Here is an 18,533-nt window from a genome sequence, read left to right as displayed (position 1 = left end):
TCATGTCAAATAAAAGTAACCAAACACATAAACATGAGTTATTTACCTAACAAAGAAAATTTGATATTTGATGCAAATAAATTATGCACATACAATAAAATAGACCAACCATGAAACTATACACTAAAAGTATCTATATAAAGTAAAACATACTTCAAAATTTCCAAATGCGAGAAAAATATTCACCTCTACCTCTAATTCTTAGGAATTCGTCACATAAATAACATTTCATATCCTCTTACATAGTAACACTAATTCTTCATTTAACACACCCAATTAACACACTCATTCTTCATCATCACTTGGATTCAAAATTTCTACGCTAATCACATTATCTAATACACAATCAATCTTAGTTTAATTTCAATTCTCTTAGCTAAACAAATCATCGTTAAAAGTTTAAGACAAAACAATTTCAATCAATAAAATACACTACACCACATCAAAAATGCCAAAAATTAAGACTAAAAACAGACCTTGCCTTGCTGATAAAGGCGTCGGAGCTTGTCCTGACTTCACTAAACTGGCTATCCAAGACTCATTACTGCCACACGGTTCCTGCAGACAATACTCTGGTTATTTCAGTGTTTTCAGCATCACTCTCCCCAATTATAGCAAAAACAATGAATTGAAAACTAAAACTTCATGTTCAAAAAGAACATAAATAATTAAAAAAATTAATTAAAAAATTCAACTAAAAAAAATCAAAAACTGATTGAACTAGAAAAAAATTCAACTGTTCTTCACCTCACTACCAAAAAAATTATATGAAAACCTTAACAGATTTAATTTTTCTAAAAATTAAGGCTAGGAAAAAAAATAAAACTTATTACTTTGAGTAAAGTAAACTTATTACCTTGAGTTCTTCACATGCCGGAAAAAACCGCAAGAAACCACCACCCACCGGAGTTGCGAGGGGGAAACGAGGAACTTGCGAGGGAGAAAGGGTTCAGGATAACCCCTACTGCAATGAAAGATTAGAACTTGATTAGTTGAATTCGAAAGAGCAATGAAAGATTAGAACTTTAGAGAAAAATTGTGGGAGATTTTGTTAGTAGGATTATCCAACATATTTAAATTTGAGAAAAACTGTGAATTGATATTGCTAAAATGATTTGAAGGCCAGAAATAGTAAGCTACAAGATTCTAGCTACTAATGCTTTCAAATTTATGAATTGATTATACTACTTTAAAGAACATTAAAAAAAAATCCAACTATACAAACATTCCTCAAACCAACCAGAAAATTTAGCCTCAACCAAAGAATGAATCTGAACATACAATTCTAACCAAAAAATTTAGTGGTTATTTAGAATGTTGCGTGATCAGATGAAAGGCTTCAGTGCTGTCCATTTAGTCATTGATGATATTTTGCTTTTTAGTAGTAAGTTTGATTATGTTAGCTGGCAATTGTGAAAAGGGGGGGTAATGGAGTTGCTCACACTTTAGCACATTATTTGGTAGGTTGGTCTTCGTGTTTGGGATGATGTTATCCCTTCTTGTATTGTATTGTAAGATATCAATGACCATATATTTGGTACAATAATATCAAGTATTTAAACAAGTCCGAATCAACGTCTCAGGTATAATAAGAAGGTTGCCTATTAATTTAGTTTGATGGTTCCAGGGCACCACAATGAATCCAGGAAAAACAAAGTCAAAAATAGTTCCCATATTTCTTATTATGGTATAGACAGCAATCAAAATCCATTTAGAATTAGACCATGGACTTTTGAACACATAAGATGGAAAACTTGATGCGGAAGATGTTAAATACTTATAGGTTAAGTATGCGACTTTTTTAGGAGATTGTTGAGTTAACATGATTCACAGGACATGATAATCAGACAATCTGAGAACAACAGTAGCCACATTGGCCCTCATTCGCAAATATGAGCTCAAAATCACAAATTCAGAAGTACAAAAGGTTTTAAAGCCAAGAAAAGTTGTCGCCCAAATTAGCTTAACTCAGATACATTAAATAGAGTAGCCAAGAAATATACTTGAACAAGTAAAAATTTGTAGATACTTCTACTCAAAAATAGTTTTCTAGAAGCACACAAAACAAGCTACACAGTACTAACTACCTAAGAGGTACACAAAGGCTTAGAAACAAATAGTAAAAAGCTTAACACAATTGAAGCTAGAATATTAGTTAGCTCAAACAAACATCATAGAAGCTCCCCACACGAAATTAAACATCAAAAAAAAAAAAAAAAAAAATCATAGCATTGTATCTATAATCCCAACAATACGGTTTCAGTTCTAAACAATTAAAGCTAAAATTAAAATTCAAGAACATGCAAATGAAATTGATAGAAATTCAGAAAATCACCTGTGACATTTCAAGCCAACTGTCTTCAATTTAGGGCATCCAACATCAGCATTCAATTTTCACCGCCCTAACCAAAGCTTCTCCAATTTCCACCACCCAACAAACCACCACCCACCAGAGTTCCTCTGATAACCCAGGCAGCCTACAATTTCCGGCACACGCAGGCCCAACAATCCCAAGACCGGCGACGGACAAACCATAAAGAGAGGACCAGGCTGAGATTGCGCTTCAATGGGGAGCAGGGAGAAAGAAACGAAAAGGCGAGAGAAGGGACGGCGACGGAGAAGGCACCGGAGAAGAGATTGCGCTTCTACGGAGAACAGATCTAAGCTTCAATGAGGAAAAGTGAATGAGGGACGACGCGCGAAATGAATTGAAAAGGGGGAATTGGAAATAATTTAGGGTTAAATTCGAATCCGTGCAAAAAAAAAAAAAATTCCAACTTTTACTCGTAACGGATATTTTATGTCCGTTACAAATAAGTAGGTCAATTACGTTTTGACTTTACTATTTGTAACGGACAGAAAATGTCCGTTACGAATAATATAGTATTTGTAACGGGCAGTAAGGTGTCCGTTACAAATAAATATTTATTCGTAACGGACAGAAAGATGCCCGTTACGAATAAGTATTTATTTGTAACGGACACCTTACCGCCCGTTACAAATACTACTTTTTTACGCTGATGGATAATTATTTGTAACGGACCTTAATTTTGCCCGTTACGAATGATGTAATTGTAATGGGCAACAATATGCCCGTTATGATTAAGCCGTTACAAATAGACTTTTTTCCACTAGTGTCTCAACTACTATTACTACTACTACTCTCATGTTACGTACTACTACTACTACTACTTCCTATTATTATTATTATTATTATTATTATTATTATTATTATTATTATTATTATTATTATTATTATTATTATTATTATTATTATTATTATTATTATTATTACTATTACTATTACTATTACTATTACTATTACTATTACTATTACTATTACTATTATTATTATTATTATTATTATTACTATTATTATATTTGTTGTTGTTAGTATTATAGTTGTTGTTGTTGATATGTTTGCTACTACTACTTACAATTTAGTTATCTACTACTACTACTACTACTACTATTATTATTATTATTAGCTAGCAACAACTAAATACTTACACATATAAGTCATATACTACTTCTATGTATATATGATACTACTACTTCTACTTTTATAATTATTATAATTATTGTTATTATAATTATTATTATCGTTATTATTATTTATTTTATAAAAACAAGTGTTAATTTTATAAAAGGGTTATGATGATAAATTGTTCATGCACAACTAGTCAAAGTTGATAGTCTAAGCCCTTGTGTCTATGGGTTGAAAAATATTTGATTAGGATTATTGGTTTGTTATAGGAGGAATTTCGGGCTCAAAATTAGGAGTTCCGTACTTGTGTGCAAGGGTCAAGGTACGTACATGTGGCTAGATCTTTTAAAAAGTGACTTTTATATGCAACGTGATTTACATGTTAAGTGATTTCGAACCATGTTTAAATGATTGTGAAATATATTTCGGTGAAACATGTTTTAAGAGTTTGATCTCAAATGTTTAAATATTTCATATGATTGATTATAAATTTGTACTGATATTCCAGATGTTTTAAAAAGTAAGTTTTATTGTTTAAATTATCCCGAGTATGGGATATTGGAAAATTTATTTAACAGGATTTACTCCTTGGATCTTTGGATTTTTAACTCCCACTATGCGGAGTAAGTTGAAGACTATGGACTTTGTATGACCTAGTCTTTCCCCTTGATAGCACTATGTAAAGGAGTTACTAGCTTAGGGGGTGTGCACACTTAGATGGGAAAATGATTTATGAAAATATGGACTGATCCATCCTATTCGGAATTATCTTTGGAAAGTTGGTTATTTCGGAAATTGGTTCTTTAGACAGGTTTTTATACATGACTTCTTATTCAGGAATGGTTTGGATAAATTATGATATATTAAAGTTAATTCTCTTCGAAAGCATATTTAATTAATTAAATTGATTTTACATGCCTAGCATTTGTATGTACTTAGCATTTTGGCTAATACATATTTGTTTTGTTTTGGCTTAGCCCTACTTATCATTTTGATAAGTAGATAGGTAATGGCGATCGGACAACGTGAACTATATGCTGCATTTGGAATGATGGGAGGTGATCACCTAGTTTAATTTAGTAAACATAGTATTAGTGGTGTAGCTACTTTGAAAGTGTATCAAACTATTATTATTACTATTATTATTAATAAAAGATAAGTACTGTTTTCCGCTGCAAAACTCTGTTAAGCCTTACGTAATCACGTGGCGGTAATACTCTCATGTTACTCCTTAAAGTTGAATTATTATTGTTAATATTAGAGAGTAATTTGGGGGTGTTACAAAGTGGTATCAGAGCTTAATAAGCTACTTTCCATTTTAATATGAAGAAATATTGGAATATAAAACTGGATAGGTAGACTTAAGAGGGGCATATAGGATAGAGTTTCGCATTTGTTTTCTGAAAGTATATATATTAAGTATATATTTAAGTAAAAACTACTTTCCATTTTAGTATGAAGAAATATTAATAGTGGGGATTATTGGATTGGCAATGAGCTCTGGCTAGGCAGGACTTGGGCTTAGGGCAACGTCGTCCCTAACCTCTCCTACCTGGGATCTCATTGGTCCAATTAATCCACATTATGAATCAAGTACTCAACTTACAACTACACATAATATTTTCGAAATTAAAGAATTTGAAACATATTCAAAAAGTGATTTCGAACTTTACGTGAATTATGTGCATATGGACTAAGCAAACGTCTAAACTATGTTTCAGAATACAAAGGTTCGAATTAAATTTCGAATTGCATTAAGATTAATAGTGTTTTGGGAATTTTTTCTTATATTCCAAGGTATATTAGTGAAGGTTCATGAAGTATTATTCAAGTATTATTCATAAATTGGAAAAGGATTGGAAGGTGAATTGCACCTTTATGTGACGAATTATATGGAGAAATGTTTGTTATAATTGTATGCAAATTATGATAAATCTTGTGGTGATTTTTTGAGATGTTACATAGAGTTGCTTCTAAAGTGACAATTTAGACTTGCTAGTTAATTTGATGAAACATTTAGTACTCAAGATATTTTGTGAACAGTAAAGTTATCACATCTCTGAGTTTTTGTTGGATGGATGAGTAATTTGTTTGTAAATTCATGTGTCTAATTACCACATTATTCAGGATCATGTCTCTAAGGCAACGAATTAAGAAAGGGAGTAGTTCCAAGGTCAGCTCTGTCATCAAAAGGCTAACCAAAATAACCGAAAACATAGCTGGTATTGTCTCAAACCAGGGAAAAGCCCATAATGACCTTGATTCTTTTGGGGAAGTTTTTAAAAGAATAGCTGTGGCCAAACCACCCACTTACCTTGGCAAAGTAGACCCAGCGAGCTTAGAAAATTGGGTTAGAGAATTTGATAAACTTTTTGAGGCTATTAATTGCCCTGAGGAATTAAAAGTCAATAATGCTGTTTATTACCTTAGAGAGGAAGCCGATTTGTGGTGGAGTCAAAGGAGAGATGACTTGTTGAGTAATCCTAACTTTGGGTGGGCTCAATTAAAGGAAGATTTGAGAGAGAAGTTTTACCCTTCCTATTTGAGGAAGCAGAAGTGCATGGAGTTTACTAACCTTAGAATGGGGAACATGACGATTAATGAGTATTATAGCAAGTTCATTGAGTTAATGAGATTTGCACCTGAGGTAGTGCCAACTGAGGTGCTTAAGGCCCAGAGGTTTGAGCAAGGTTTGACTTTAACCCTTCAAGGGAAATTGGGAGGAGTGACTTTTGAGACCTTAGATGAGGTTTTCGGGAGGGCAGCGCACCTTTATGGGATCAAAGGGAGCTGAGAGAGCTAGAGGGAAACTATTCTGGGGAAAAGAGGAAACCTAGTGGAGCTTTCAATGGGGGTGAGAAGAAACCCAAGGTTGAGGGGAACTCGAGTGGGAATTTTAATGGGAAAAGGGACAACAGGGGTAACTTTGAAAGAGGGAATGGGAACCGAGGGAATGGAGACAACCCAAGAGAACCTATTTTTGCAAGAGATGTGCGAAAAACCACCCCGGAAAGGATTGTGAGGGAAACCTAGTGACCTGCCGCTACTGCCAAAAGCTAGGCCACCGTGAGTATGAGTGTTACAAGAAGGTTTCAGATGAGCAATCGGGTAAACCCCGAGTTGAGAAGAACCAACCCAAGCCATTTCAGCCCAGCGGATTCAATCTTAAGCCTGGACCCAACAACAACAGTGGAGCCACTCCCAAGGGTCGTGTGTTCGTGATGAACAGCCGTGAGGCTGCAACTGCCTCCGATGTGGTAATTGGCAATTTCTTTATTTGTTCTATGTCTACTAAAGTCTTGTTTGATTCAGGGGCGTCTCACTCTTTTATTTCTAGAACTTTAGTAGATAGACTCAAGTTCGAGAGTCCGGTGTCTGTTTCCTTAGATATTGCTATCCCATCAGGGGAAGTGGTGAGTTGCACTAAAATGCATCAGAGTGCACCTCTTGTTATTTCAAATGTAGAGTTTCCGTCAGACTTAATCGAGCTTGACTTACAAGATCTCGATGTTATTCTGGGGATGGACTTGTTGGGCAAGTACAAGGCCCAAATTGATTGCGAGGCCCAAAAGGTCACATTGTGTGGCCCAGGAAAGGTTAGAGTAACTTATCGAAGGGAGAGGAGGAAATCAGGGTTAAAAATCATATCTGCTTTGCAACTTAAGAAGTGTGTAGCAAAGGGACATCCACTGTATTTATGTAGCGTCCAAAGGATAGAAGAAGGGGGTAGAGAGGATGGGAAAAATATTCCAGTAGTAAATGAATTTCTTGACGTTTTTCCCGAAGAAATTCCAAGGATGCCACCTGTGAAGGATGTTGAGTTTACTATAAACTTAGTGCCCGGGACAGGACCTATTTCAAAGGCTCCATATAGGATGGCCCCGGCTGAGATGAAAGAGTTGAAGACTCAGTTAGACGACTTGCTAGAGAAAGGATACATTCGACCGAGTTCATCACCATAGGGTGCACCGGTGTTGTTCGTAAAGAAGAAGGATGGAAGCTTGAGGCTATGTATGGATTACCGAGAGTTGACCAACGTCACAATCAAGAATAAGTACCCTTTACCTAGGATCGATGATTTTTTCGACCAGTTAAAAGGGGCGGGAATATTCTCGAAGATTGATTTGAGGTCGGGGTATCATCAGTTGAGGATAGCAGAGTCGGACATTGTAAAAAGTGTTTTTAGGACTTGTTATGGTCATTATGAATTCACTGTAATGCCATTTGGTTTAACCAATGCACCTACTGTTTTTATGGATTTAATGCACCGAATTTTTAGGCCATACTTGGACAAGTTTGTAGTGGTGTTTATCGATGATATTTTGGTGTACTCGAAGGATCGAGATGAGCATGAGGACCATTTGAGGGCGGTATTGGCAACCTTAAGGGAGCATCAATTATATGCCACACTCTCAAAATGCGAATTTTGGTTGGAAGAGGTAGCTTTCCTAGGTCATGTGATTTCTAAGGAAAGAGTATCAGTGGATCCAGCAAAGGTAAAGGCTGTAAGTGGATGGCCGACCCCGAGGAGTGTGTCAGATGTTTGGAATTTTCTTGGGTTAGCAGGTTACTATAGGAGATTTGTTAAGGATTTCTCGAGAATTGCAAGGCCTGTGACGAGCTTAATAAGGAAAGAATGTAAGTATGAGTGGACTCCGGAGTGCGAGAAGGCTTTTCAAACATTAAAAGAGAAGCTAACTACGGCACCTGTGTTAGCCCTGCCTGATGGAAGTGAGCAATATGAGGTGTATAGTGATGCGTCAAAGTTCGGGTTAGGTTGTGTGTTGATGCAAAATCGAAAGGTTATTGCTTATGCCTCGAGATAATTGAAGCCTTATGAGGTGAATTACCCGACCCATGACTTGGAGTTAGCCGCAATTGTATTTGCATTGAAGATTTGGAGACACTACTTGTACGGAGATACATGTAGGATTTTCACCGATCACAAGAGTTTGAAATGCATATTCACTCAAAAGGAGTTGAACATGAGACAACGACGATGGTTGGAGTTGATTAAGGATTACGATTTGGAGATTCAGTATCACGAAGGAAAGGCAAATGTTGTAGCTGACGCATTAAGTAGGAAGTCAAGTCATGCAGTTAATGCGATGATCCTACCAGACTAATTATGTGTGGAGTTCCAAAAGATGAATTTGGAGGTATTGTAACAAGGAGAGGTAAAGAAAATTTTGAGTGCCTTGTTGAGCAAACCATCGATTTACGACGAGATTCGAGAAAGTCAACATGCGGACGAGAAGTTGAACAAGATTAAAGAAAAGATCGAGGAAGGGCAAATATTAGACTTTGCAATAGCCGATGATGGAAGCATGAGGTTTAAAGGGAGATGGTGTGTTCCACATAATCGAGGTGATTTGAAGCAAAGGTTGATGGAGGAAGCTCACAATTTTCCTTATTCAATACATCCCGGAGGGGATAAGTTGTATAAGGACATGAAAAAGACATTCTGGTGGCCGAATATGAAAAGGGAAGTGGCAGAATTTGTGGCTAGATGTTTGACTTGTCAAAAGGTCAAAATCGAGCATAAGAGACCCCAAGGAAAAGTTCAAGCCTTAGAGGTGCCTAGTTGGAAGTGGGATTCGATCTCTATGGATTTCGTAGGAGCTTTGCCAAAGACTCGAGCAGGAAATGATACAATTTGGGTCATAGTGGATCAACTAACGAAGTGTGCAACGTTCATACCCATGAGGAGTACATGGTCGATGGATCAATTGGGAAAAGCGTATGTGAAATTTGTGGTGAAATACCATGGTGTGCCGAAGGACATCATCTCGGATAGAGACTCAAGGTTCTTATCCAACTTCTGGCAGAGTTTACAAAAGGCTATGGGGACTAAGTTGTTGATGAGCACTGCATTCCACCCCACAACCGATGGTCAAACAGAGAGAACAATACAGACATTAGAGGACATGTTGAGATCATGTGTCATGGAGTACCAGGTTCATGGGAAGATCATTTGGACTTGATAGAATTTTCCTACAACAACAGTTATCATGCAAGCATTGGGATGGCGTCATTCGAAGCTTTGTATGGGCGAAAGTGTAGAAGCCCGATATGTTGGAACGACATAAGCGAGACTGTTACACTTGGGCTAGAGATGATCAAAGAGATGGTGAAACAAGTAAAGATGATTCAAGAGAAAATTAAAGCCGCACAGGATCGTCAAAAGAGTTATGCAGATTTGAAGAGGAGGGATGAGGAATACGAAGTAGGTGAGAAATTTTTATTGAAAATATCTCCAATGAAGGGAGTGATGAGGTTCGGGAAAAGAGGAAAGTTAAGCCCGAAGTACATTGGACCGTATGAGATCATCCAAAAGGTAGGAAAAGTGGCATACAAGTTGGACTTTCCTAAAGAGCTAGAAAGAGTTCACAATGTGTTCCATGTGAGCCAAATTCGGAAATACATACCAGATGCTTCTCATGTCTTACAGCCTAAGACCATCGAGATGGACGAAAACTTGACTTATGAGGAAAGACCTGTGAAGATTTTGGATAGTAAAGTGAGAAGCACTAGAAACAAGGATGTTAAGATATTTAAAGTTTTATGGTCAAACCATAAAACCGAGGAAGCTACTTGGGAAGCCGAAGCAGATATGAGGAAAAGATACCCAGAGTTGTTTTCTGAGGTCAGTAGTCGAGTTACGGGGGCGTAACTCCTTTTAAGGGGGGTAGAATGCGATAGAGTTTCGCGCTTTTGCCCTTTTTGGTTAGTTTTTGAGACATTTTGAGTAGGTATGCATTGTGCCAGAGTCATAGTTTGAGTTGTTCTGAGTCATTATAAGTTGTGCATGAGTCAATTTGTACTAACTTGAAATATTTAACCAACTTTTTACTCAAGTTTCGAGGTCAAAACTTCTTTTAAGGGGGGTAGACTGTAATGCCCCGTATTTTTAAGTTGTTTACTAATTATTAATTATGGATTTTTCCGAAATATTTTATTATACAAAAAATATCTATTTAAGTCCATATATGATTTTACAAAGATATAATTTTATTACGCTTTATAATTATATGAGTCAACTCAAAGTTGTCGGAATTTCAACCTCCAGTATTTTGCTTCCGAGTCAAACTAACAAGTACCAAATTATTCCTCCTTCCGTAATCAAGATCAATGCTTATATTAATACTACTCATATTCACAACATTAATTAAGCCGGCTGCATTTATTGGGTCAGCAGCATTTATTAGGCCAACAACATATATTAGGTTGGCTGCATTAATTGGGTTGGCATCATTTATGAAATCGGTTGGGATAGTGCCTGAGTTGGGGCTATAAATAGTCATGGAACATGAGCTATTTTCATCACATCTCCTACTTCTCATCTTACTTTCCTTCTCCTTTCTCCTTCCTCTCCCATACTCACCTCCTTTTAGCTTTCATTTGTGGTCTTGAGCTCCTCACGAGCACCTCCTCACTGCCACCATACCGCCGCCATTCGACCACCACCTTGTTGCCATCCCCTTCCTTGCGTTGCTCACCGTAAGTAAGCCATATATTTCTCATTTTAGTACTACTACTAAGTACTACTAATATTACTACTACTACTCTCAACTACTATTACTACTACTACTCACATGTTACGTACTACTACTACTACTTCCTATTATCATCATCATTATTATTATTATTATTATTATTATTATTATTATTATTATTACTATTATTATATTTGTTGTTGTTAGTATTATAGTTGTTGTTGTTGATATGTTTGCTACTACTACTTACAATTTAGTTATCTACTACTACTACTACTACTACTACTACTGTTATTATTATTATTAGCTAGCACCAACTAAGTACTTACACATATAAGTCATATACTACTACTATGTATAAATGATACTACTACTTCTAATTTTATAATTATTGTTATTATAATTATTATTATCGTTATTATTATTTATTTTATAAAAACAAGTGTTAATTTTATAAAAGGATTATGATGATAAATTGTTCATGCACAACTAGTCAAAGTCGATAGTCTAAGCCCTTGTGTCTATGGGTTGAAAAATATTTGATTAGGATTATTGGTTTGTTATAGGAGGAATTTCGGGCTCAAAATTAGGAGTTCCGTACTTGTGTGTAAGGATCAAGGTACGTACATGTGGCTAGATCTTTTAAAAAGTGACTTTTATATGCAACGTGATTTACATGTTAAGTGATTTTGAACCATGTTTAAATGATTGTGAAATATATTTCGGTGAAACATGTTTTAAGAGTTTGATCTCAAATGTTTAAATATTTCATATGATTGATTATAAACTTGGTACTGATATTCAAGATGTTTTAAAAAGTAAGTTTTATTGTTTAAATTATCCCGAGTATGGGATATTGGAAAATTTATTTAACAGGATTTACTCCTTGGATCTTTGGATTTTTAACTCTCACTATGCGGAGTAAGTTGAAGACTATGGACTTTGTATGACCTAGTCTTTCCCCTTGATAGCACTATGTAAAGGAGTTACTAGCTTAGGGGGTGTGCACACTTAGATGGGAAAATGATTTATGAAAATATGGACTGATCCATCCTATTCGGAATTATCTTTGGAAAGTTGGTTATTTCGGAAATTGGTTCTTTTGACAGGTTTTTATACATGAATTCCTATTCAAGAATGGTTTGGATAAATTATGATTTATTAAAGTTAATTCTCTTCGAAAGCATATTTAATTAATTAAATTGATTTTACATGTCTAGCATTTGTATGTACTTAGCATTTTGGCTAATACGTATTTGTTTTGTTTTGGCTTGGCCCTACTTATCATTTTGATAAGTAGATAGGTAATGGCGATCGGACAACGTGAACTATATGCTGCATTGGGAATGATGGGCGGTGATCACCTAGTTTAATTTAGTAAACATAGTATTAGTGGTGTAGCTACTTTGAAAGTGTATCAAACTATTATTATTAATAAAAGATAAGTACTATTTTCCGCTGTAAAACTCTGTTAAGCCTTACGTAATCACGTGGCGGTAATACTCCCATGTTACTCCCTAAAGTTGAATTATTATTGTTAATATTAGATAGTAATTTGGGGGTGTTACACACCGTAACACGACAAACTGTACCGTGTCACGGTACAAGCTTCCGTGACGCAGCATTGATTGCCTTGACGCGGTGATTATTTCCAGTTTTTTTTTTTTTTTTTTTTTTTTTGCTGGAAATCCACCGTGCCACGTTGAAAATTATCATGACACGGTAAACATTCCCGCGGCGTGGTGGATGCTGACATGGCACGACATTTTTTTTTTTGCGGAAATCCACTGTGCCACGGTGAAAATTGCTGTGACATGATAAACATTCCCGTGGCGCGGTGGATGCTGACGTGGCACATATTTTTTTTTTCGCTAATTACTAAGTGAGTATGGTCCATTGGCAATCATTAATCATAAAATAATCCACCATAGACAAAGAAAGATCGTTAACGTTAGGATCAAAACAACCAAATATACACTCATAAAACACGTAAGCACAATGATGCAAAGAATAGTTTGCAACCTAAGGTCAAGTTCTATGTTCGACTATGGTCAGGTTTATTTGGTGTCAATAGGATACCATGGTTAAGAGTTTGGACGCGTTAGCAAGGTAGCCTCCCTTGAGGGTGTATGCCAATGGGCGGCTCCGCGAGTTCGTGATGAAATCAAACTCGACTCCATGGTTTGGCTGGATTTAAAAACTCGGATGAACCCTTATTGCCATGAGCGTTTTGGGTTGATAGATCTTAAATCCCCCGAGGCTAAGACGTATGTATAACACACACATTTTTTAAGAAAAATCGAAGGAAGCTGACTGTGAGAAGAGAAAATAAGCCACCAGACTGATTTAAGAACTGTCGTGACACGGCAGAGAGCCCCGTGTCACGATGCTGCACACCGCGTGACGGTGTAATGCACCGTGACACGGAAGAATCTGCCGTGGCGCAGCAGTTAGAAAATCTGACTGGTGCCCTGTTTTCCTTCGTACACAATCAAGTTATTCAAATTTTCCTACGGGACAAACCTAAATGCAACGTTAAAACGTCTATGCTTATGAAAAAATACCAAATTAATCACAAGAATAAATTTCAAGAATCTTTCATGTCTCATCCACTCATCTGACTTAAATACCGATCACTCAAATCGATAAATAACCAAGAATCCTCCCTAGTGGAGTCGCCAGATTGTAGGCGTCGCTCGAAGTGTGCCTAAATTAAAGCATGTTGTGAATATGCTTGGCACTCATAGGAAGTGGGAGTTGACATATGATTAAGGACAAGGAAAGTAGGGAGCCGCCAACAAGTTTTTAAGGAACTTGTAAACCGTTCACGGATCATTTAAGGCAACCACGAATAAAGGGACAACGAAAGGTAACAACGATTGACCCGTGAAGGTTACACCTCATTCATAATCCATGAGATTACTAACTCCATATGGTTCGGAACCACTAAAGGAGGATCGGGGATGATGGTACGAAGTGAGTCATGGAGTCACATTCGCCCGTATTGGCCTCTACTCGATTCTTGTTGTGAAAAGTAATTCCTGCGATCTCAAAGGCATGCAAACAAAGATTCAATTTGCTCCAAACTATTATTAGGCTAAATTGGTTGAATATTAATGCAACATATAATTCTAATATATCGTGATCACTTTAATTAACAACAAGATTAAAAAGGAACCTAAACCGATTGTCCAAATTATCTTATTAGGCGTAATTTTCAATTACATGTTCCCTTTAAACATGCAATATGGTGATCATAAAATATAATAAAAATAAACATTAATATTGGAAGCAATTTAACAATAATAGTGTTAGTCAAATCAAATATAAAATAACCTAATCATGATGCTAGCAATATTAAAATAAAATAAGAATAATTAAATTAATTAATTACTCACATTCTGCGCATTCCTTAAAACTGCTACATCATGAATAAATTGTTAGTAACTTCAATAAAAAAAATATAAATCAAATGAAAATTAAATTAAATAAATGTAGATTTGATTTGGTCCAATCCCTCAGTTATTTGTACCTTTCACGCCTTGGTTTAAGGACGAAACCTCGGGTTAAGTATGGACTCCTTGGAGTGCTTAAGGGAAGAATGGTGTAATTAGGAATATAGGTTTGAGGCTTAGAATATGAGAGAAAGAGAAGATAATGATTTTTGGTGTAAAAGAGAGGAAGAGAGAAGGATTTGGTGCCCCGAATTGTAGAAAGGAAGGGGGTATTTATAGGGAAAATGAGTAGAGGGAACACACGGAACCCTAAAAAGATTAAAAAAAAAAAAAAAAAAAAAAAACCCTAAAAATTAACACCGTGACACGGTGCCAGGCACCGTCAGATGGGGGAAAATCCCGTGACACGGGGAAAATTGGAGTGACGCGGGACATATTTGACCTACGGGAAGTGAAAGCGCATGAAGGGTTTACGCGGAAAAGACACGAGAAAATTCCGTGACACGGCACACGTACCATGACACGGAAGTTTCCACCAAGGCACGGTACAGTACACCGTGTCACATTATGGGAAAACGCGGAAATTGCACGGAAAAAGCTCTGTGACACGGTATTTCACGGCAGCAGATACCGTGTCACGGCAACAGGTACCGTGCTACAGTGGAATTTGACGCAAAAAAGCTTCGAAAATAGCACCGTGACAAGATTTACAGTACTGTGTCACGACACCAGGCACCGTGCCACGTCGTCAGGCGCCGTGACACGGTGCTTTTGCACTGTGCGCGGTAATTCTTGTTTTTTACACGTTTTTTAAATAGCGATAACTTTTGATTCGTAACTCGAAATAAGGCATATAATATATCATTGGAAAGTTTTATCAAGTCTATTTTCCAACCCAATAAAAATCAGGTCAAAATGATCTATAGATTTTAAGATATGGCCGTTTTAGTGGAAGGATGTCGGTTTTTGGTCGAGTTTAGTGTTTTGCTCATATCTTTTTCGTTATAGCTCGGAATTGGGCTGATGATATATGGTTGAAAAGCTTATTTCAAGGCCTATCCAACCAAATAATAATTGTATCAAAATTTTATATCCATAAAATCAGTTCAGCTCGGTTTTGTGATGTGGATACGAAAAGCGGAAAATAGGTTATGGTTTAGGGAAATGAGCTAGAAATTGGATTGATTCATAAAATATATTGGATAGAACATGGATTTAAGCACTCCAAAGATTAAATACTCAACCCGACCAATAATGGTGGTGAAAGGTGTTCATCATCGGGTTTGGTTTTGGGGAGACATTTTTAGGTGTCTACATAATAGAATCTGGGGGAAGCACTTTTTCAACAAGAGATCACCACCTTCAACTGCTTAACCTTTATTTGATTTCTAGGGAGAAGCTCAAAGATTTTCGTTAAAAATTCGCCTCGGGTTTTCAATATGGATGCCATCATCGCAATCCTTTTCACCATGTCCAAGCTTCTCACAAACGTAGCAAAACAGGGGGAGCTTCTCATATTTTACCTCAAAGGATTTCTTTTCTCCTCCCCTCATTGTCAGCCTGACTTCTTTAACCAAAGGCCTTTGGAGATCAATCATCACTCTGATTCGAAGGGACTTATTGATTCCTACGATGTCAGTTTTATCCATAGCCATATAGACTCCCACCTTGTCACCAATTGTATGAGCATTGGACACATTGCTTCGACCCGCAAAGGGGAGATCATATACCCGGACCCAGAACGGGGATTGGTGAAGGGGCATATCTGAGGGTTTTTCGTCCCCTTGTATATCATAGAGGGCTAAAGCATGGCTATCAAAGTGCCATGGGCGGGCTTCCATTACAAATTCCCTGTCCTTCCGTGATGGAATTGGAACAAAAAGGTATTCTTACCTATGTTATTTGCTTCCATTCCATATTTAGGATTCCAGATACGCTTCATAGTTGAGATTAGAGCGTTGTTGTTTACACTTCTCTCCGTCCAGGTGTTCCCAACCACTCCCAGCATGACCCTAGATTCATCATCATCCTCATCATCTAATTGCCATTCAACTTCACTTCTACATTCCTCTTCAGTACTCTCACGAGTGGGAAAAGAAACACTCATTGTAGAAAGACACACTTGAGAATAACACATATTACACTCGAAATTTTCTGGAGGGAAACAAGATCAAACGAGAACCTTTGAGATCAAAGGAGCAAAACCTAACAAAGGCTAGGGCGAAACCCTCCCAAGAAATAACCGCTCTAGAGGGAACTTTTTTTAGTTTGGATTTTTCCTTTTATAATTTTTTCTGACATATTTCTTCACTTTTTCCATCAATACAACATTTTATAATACTCCCTCCGTTTCTTTTTACTCGCAACAAATAATATAAATGGCCGTTACACATTACTTGCAACAAACTATTTTCTTTCCTTTTGTAGTAAGTTTTTTTAGTGTGATTTTACAAAATTACCCTTACTTTTGTTTTTAAACACCCTAATTAAACTATTGATTTTATCTTATTAACTTTAACACTACATTAATTAACTTAACCATTTCCACCAAAATCATTCTCCTCCCAAATAAATTCATCATCACTTTCAATTGCCAACCACCACCACTACCATCACTACCACCACCACCACCATACCCAGAATTTCTCTCTCTTTCTTCACCGATCTCCCCTCAATACAACCACAACACCTCGCTGGAAGTCACTCCGTTGTCCCCTCGCTTGTCCCCGATTCCGTTTTCTCTTCTTTCCTTTCTTCCTTATCGCCGTTGTTTTGTCATTGTTGCTAAAACTCAAATTTTAAGGCTTTATGGACAAAATTAAACCATCAAAACTCTAGATCTAGAGTTTTGATAGTTAAATTTAACCATAACACCTTTAATTTTCCAGATCTGTCTTTGTTCTAGGTTCGAATTTCGTGGGTTCGTTGGTGGTTTTTGGTTCGACTTTGGTGGGTGGTTCGAAATTTTGGGCGGTTCGAATTTCTGGACTCTTCAAAGTTGGTGGGTGGTTCGAATTTTTGGTGGGTGGTTCGAATTTGGTTGGTGGGTGGGTGGTTTGAAATCGGTGGTGGGTTTTAGGGCTCGAAATCGGTGGTGGGTTTTGTGGGTCGAAATCGGTGGTGGGTCGAAATAGGTGGTGGGTTTTGTGGGTCGAAATCGATGGTGGGTTCTGGGCGAAATAGGTGGTGGGTTTTGATCGGGGTTGTGGGCGAAATGGGTGTTGGGTTGTGGGCGAAATCAGGTTTGTGGGTTGTGGGCGAAATAGCTGGTGGTGCTTCAAGGTGGTGGTGGTGGTACTGCTAGGTGGTGGTGCTTTAAGGTGGTAGTGGTGGTACTGCTAGGTGGTGCTGCTGCTAGGTGGTGGTGGTGGTGGTGGTGCTAGGTGCTAGTGGTTGTGTTTGAATTTGTTTTGATTTTTTTTGGTTGGATTAATACTAACACATGCCCTTATGTTTGTTAATTACACTAACCATATTTTGCCTATGAGTCCGCAAACTACTAGTTTGTTGCGAGTAAAAAGAAACGGAGAGAGTATAATATTCATTTCTCCCATTTTTTTAGTAATTTGATCCTTACCGATGGTTAAAGCGGTCAACACAAAAAAGAACAGAGGTTTTTCAGTGTGGCAAGCCACATGGTGCGGCACGGTTACTTGTACTTTAGGGTTACTTGTATGGGTTACTTGTAGGGTGTTACTTGTATTATGAGGTTACTTGTATGGGTTAGTTGTATCGTGGGGTTAGTTGTATCGTGGGGTTACTTGTATGTGTTACTTGTATTCAGAATAACTCCAGAACAAAATCCCATACCAAACCAGTAACACCCTACAAGTAACCCTTGATCAAAACCAATAACAGCCATACAAGTAACCCTAGAATACAAGTAACACCTGACAAAACCAGTAACACCCTACAAGTAACCCCGACCGAAACCAGTAACACCCATACAAGTAACCCCTGACAAAATTAGTAACACCCTATAAGTAACCCCGACCAAAACTAGTAACACCCATATAAGTAACCCCAGAATACAAGTAACACATACAAGTAACCCCTGACAAAACCAGTAACACCCATACAAGTAGGGGTGTTCAA

General features: G+C 37.1%; 2 protein-coding genes and 1 long non-coding RNA gene across 3 annotated transcripts; all 3 read left to right on the top strand.

Annotated features, from left to right (window-relative positions):
• Positions 1–5,618: 5,618 nt before the first annotated feature.
• LOC145642885 (uncharacterized) lies at positions 5,619–7,449 on the top strand. Its single transcript, XM_081694046.1, has 2 exons — positions 5,619–6,236; positions 6,544–7,449. The coding sequence occupies exons 1-2, from the start codon at positions 5,619–5,621 to the stop codon at positions 7,447–7,449; spliced, it is 1,524 nt and encodes a 507-aa protein (XP_081550172.1).
• A 2,063-nt stretch (positions 7,450–9,512) lies between these two features.
• LOC145642884 (uncharacterized) lies at positions 9,513–10,263 on the top strand. Its single transcript, XM_081694045.1, has 2 exons — positions 9,513–10,133; positions 10,240–10,263. Exons 1-2 carry the CDS (start codon positions 9,513–9,515, stop codon positions 10,261–10,263), a joined length of 645 nt encoding a protein of 214 aa, XP_081550171.1.
• Positions 10,264–10,862: 599 nt separating this feature from the next.
• Positions 10,863–12,449, top strand: LOC145555999 (uncharacterized). The gene is made up of 3 exons (XR_014091664.1): positions 10,863–10,987; positions 11,550–11,602; positions 12,284–12,449. It is a non-coding gene; the product is annotated as an uncharacterized LOC145555999 (long non-coding RNA).
• Positions 12,450–18,533: the final 6,084 nt, after the last annotated feature.

The sequence above is a fragment of the Chenopodium album genome, chromosome 8 (assembly GCF_948465745.1).
Source record: "Chenopodium album chromosome 8, dcCheAlbu1.1, whole genome shotgun sequence".
NCBI classification, from domain to species: Eukaryota; Viridiplantae; Streptophyta; class Magnoliopsida; order Caryophyllales; family Amaranthaceae; genus Chenopodium; species Chenopodium album.
This window is presented reverse-complemented; position numbering and strand designations above follow the sequence as displayed.

What these genes read in the sequence shown, in the direction of transcription:
- LOC145642885 (XM_081694046.1), top strand. Translation starts at nt 5,619, where the DNA reads ATGTCTCTAAGGCAACGAATTAAGAAAGGGAGTAGTTCCAAGGTCAGC. An exon ending in CTTTTGAGACCTTAGATGAG is followed by an intron (nt 6,237 to 6,543) that starts GTTTTCGGGAGG and finishes TACTGCCAAAAG; the next exon opens with CTAGGCCACCGTGAGTATGA.
- LOC145642884 (XM_081694045.1), top strand. Translation starts at nt 9,513, where the DNA reads ATGGCGTCATTCGAAGCTTTGTATGGGCGAAAGTGTAGAAGCCCGATA. An exon ending in ACCCAGAGTTGTTTTCTGAG is followed by an intron (nt 10,134 to 10,239) that starts GTCAGTAGTCGA and finishes CATTTTGAGTAG; the next exon opens with GTATGCATTGTGCCAGAGTC.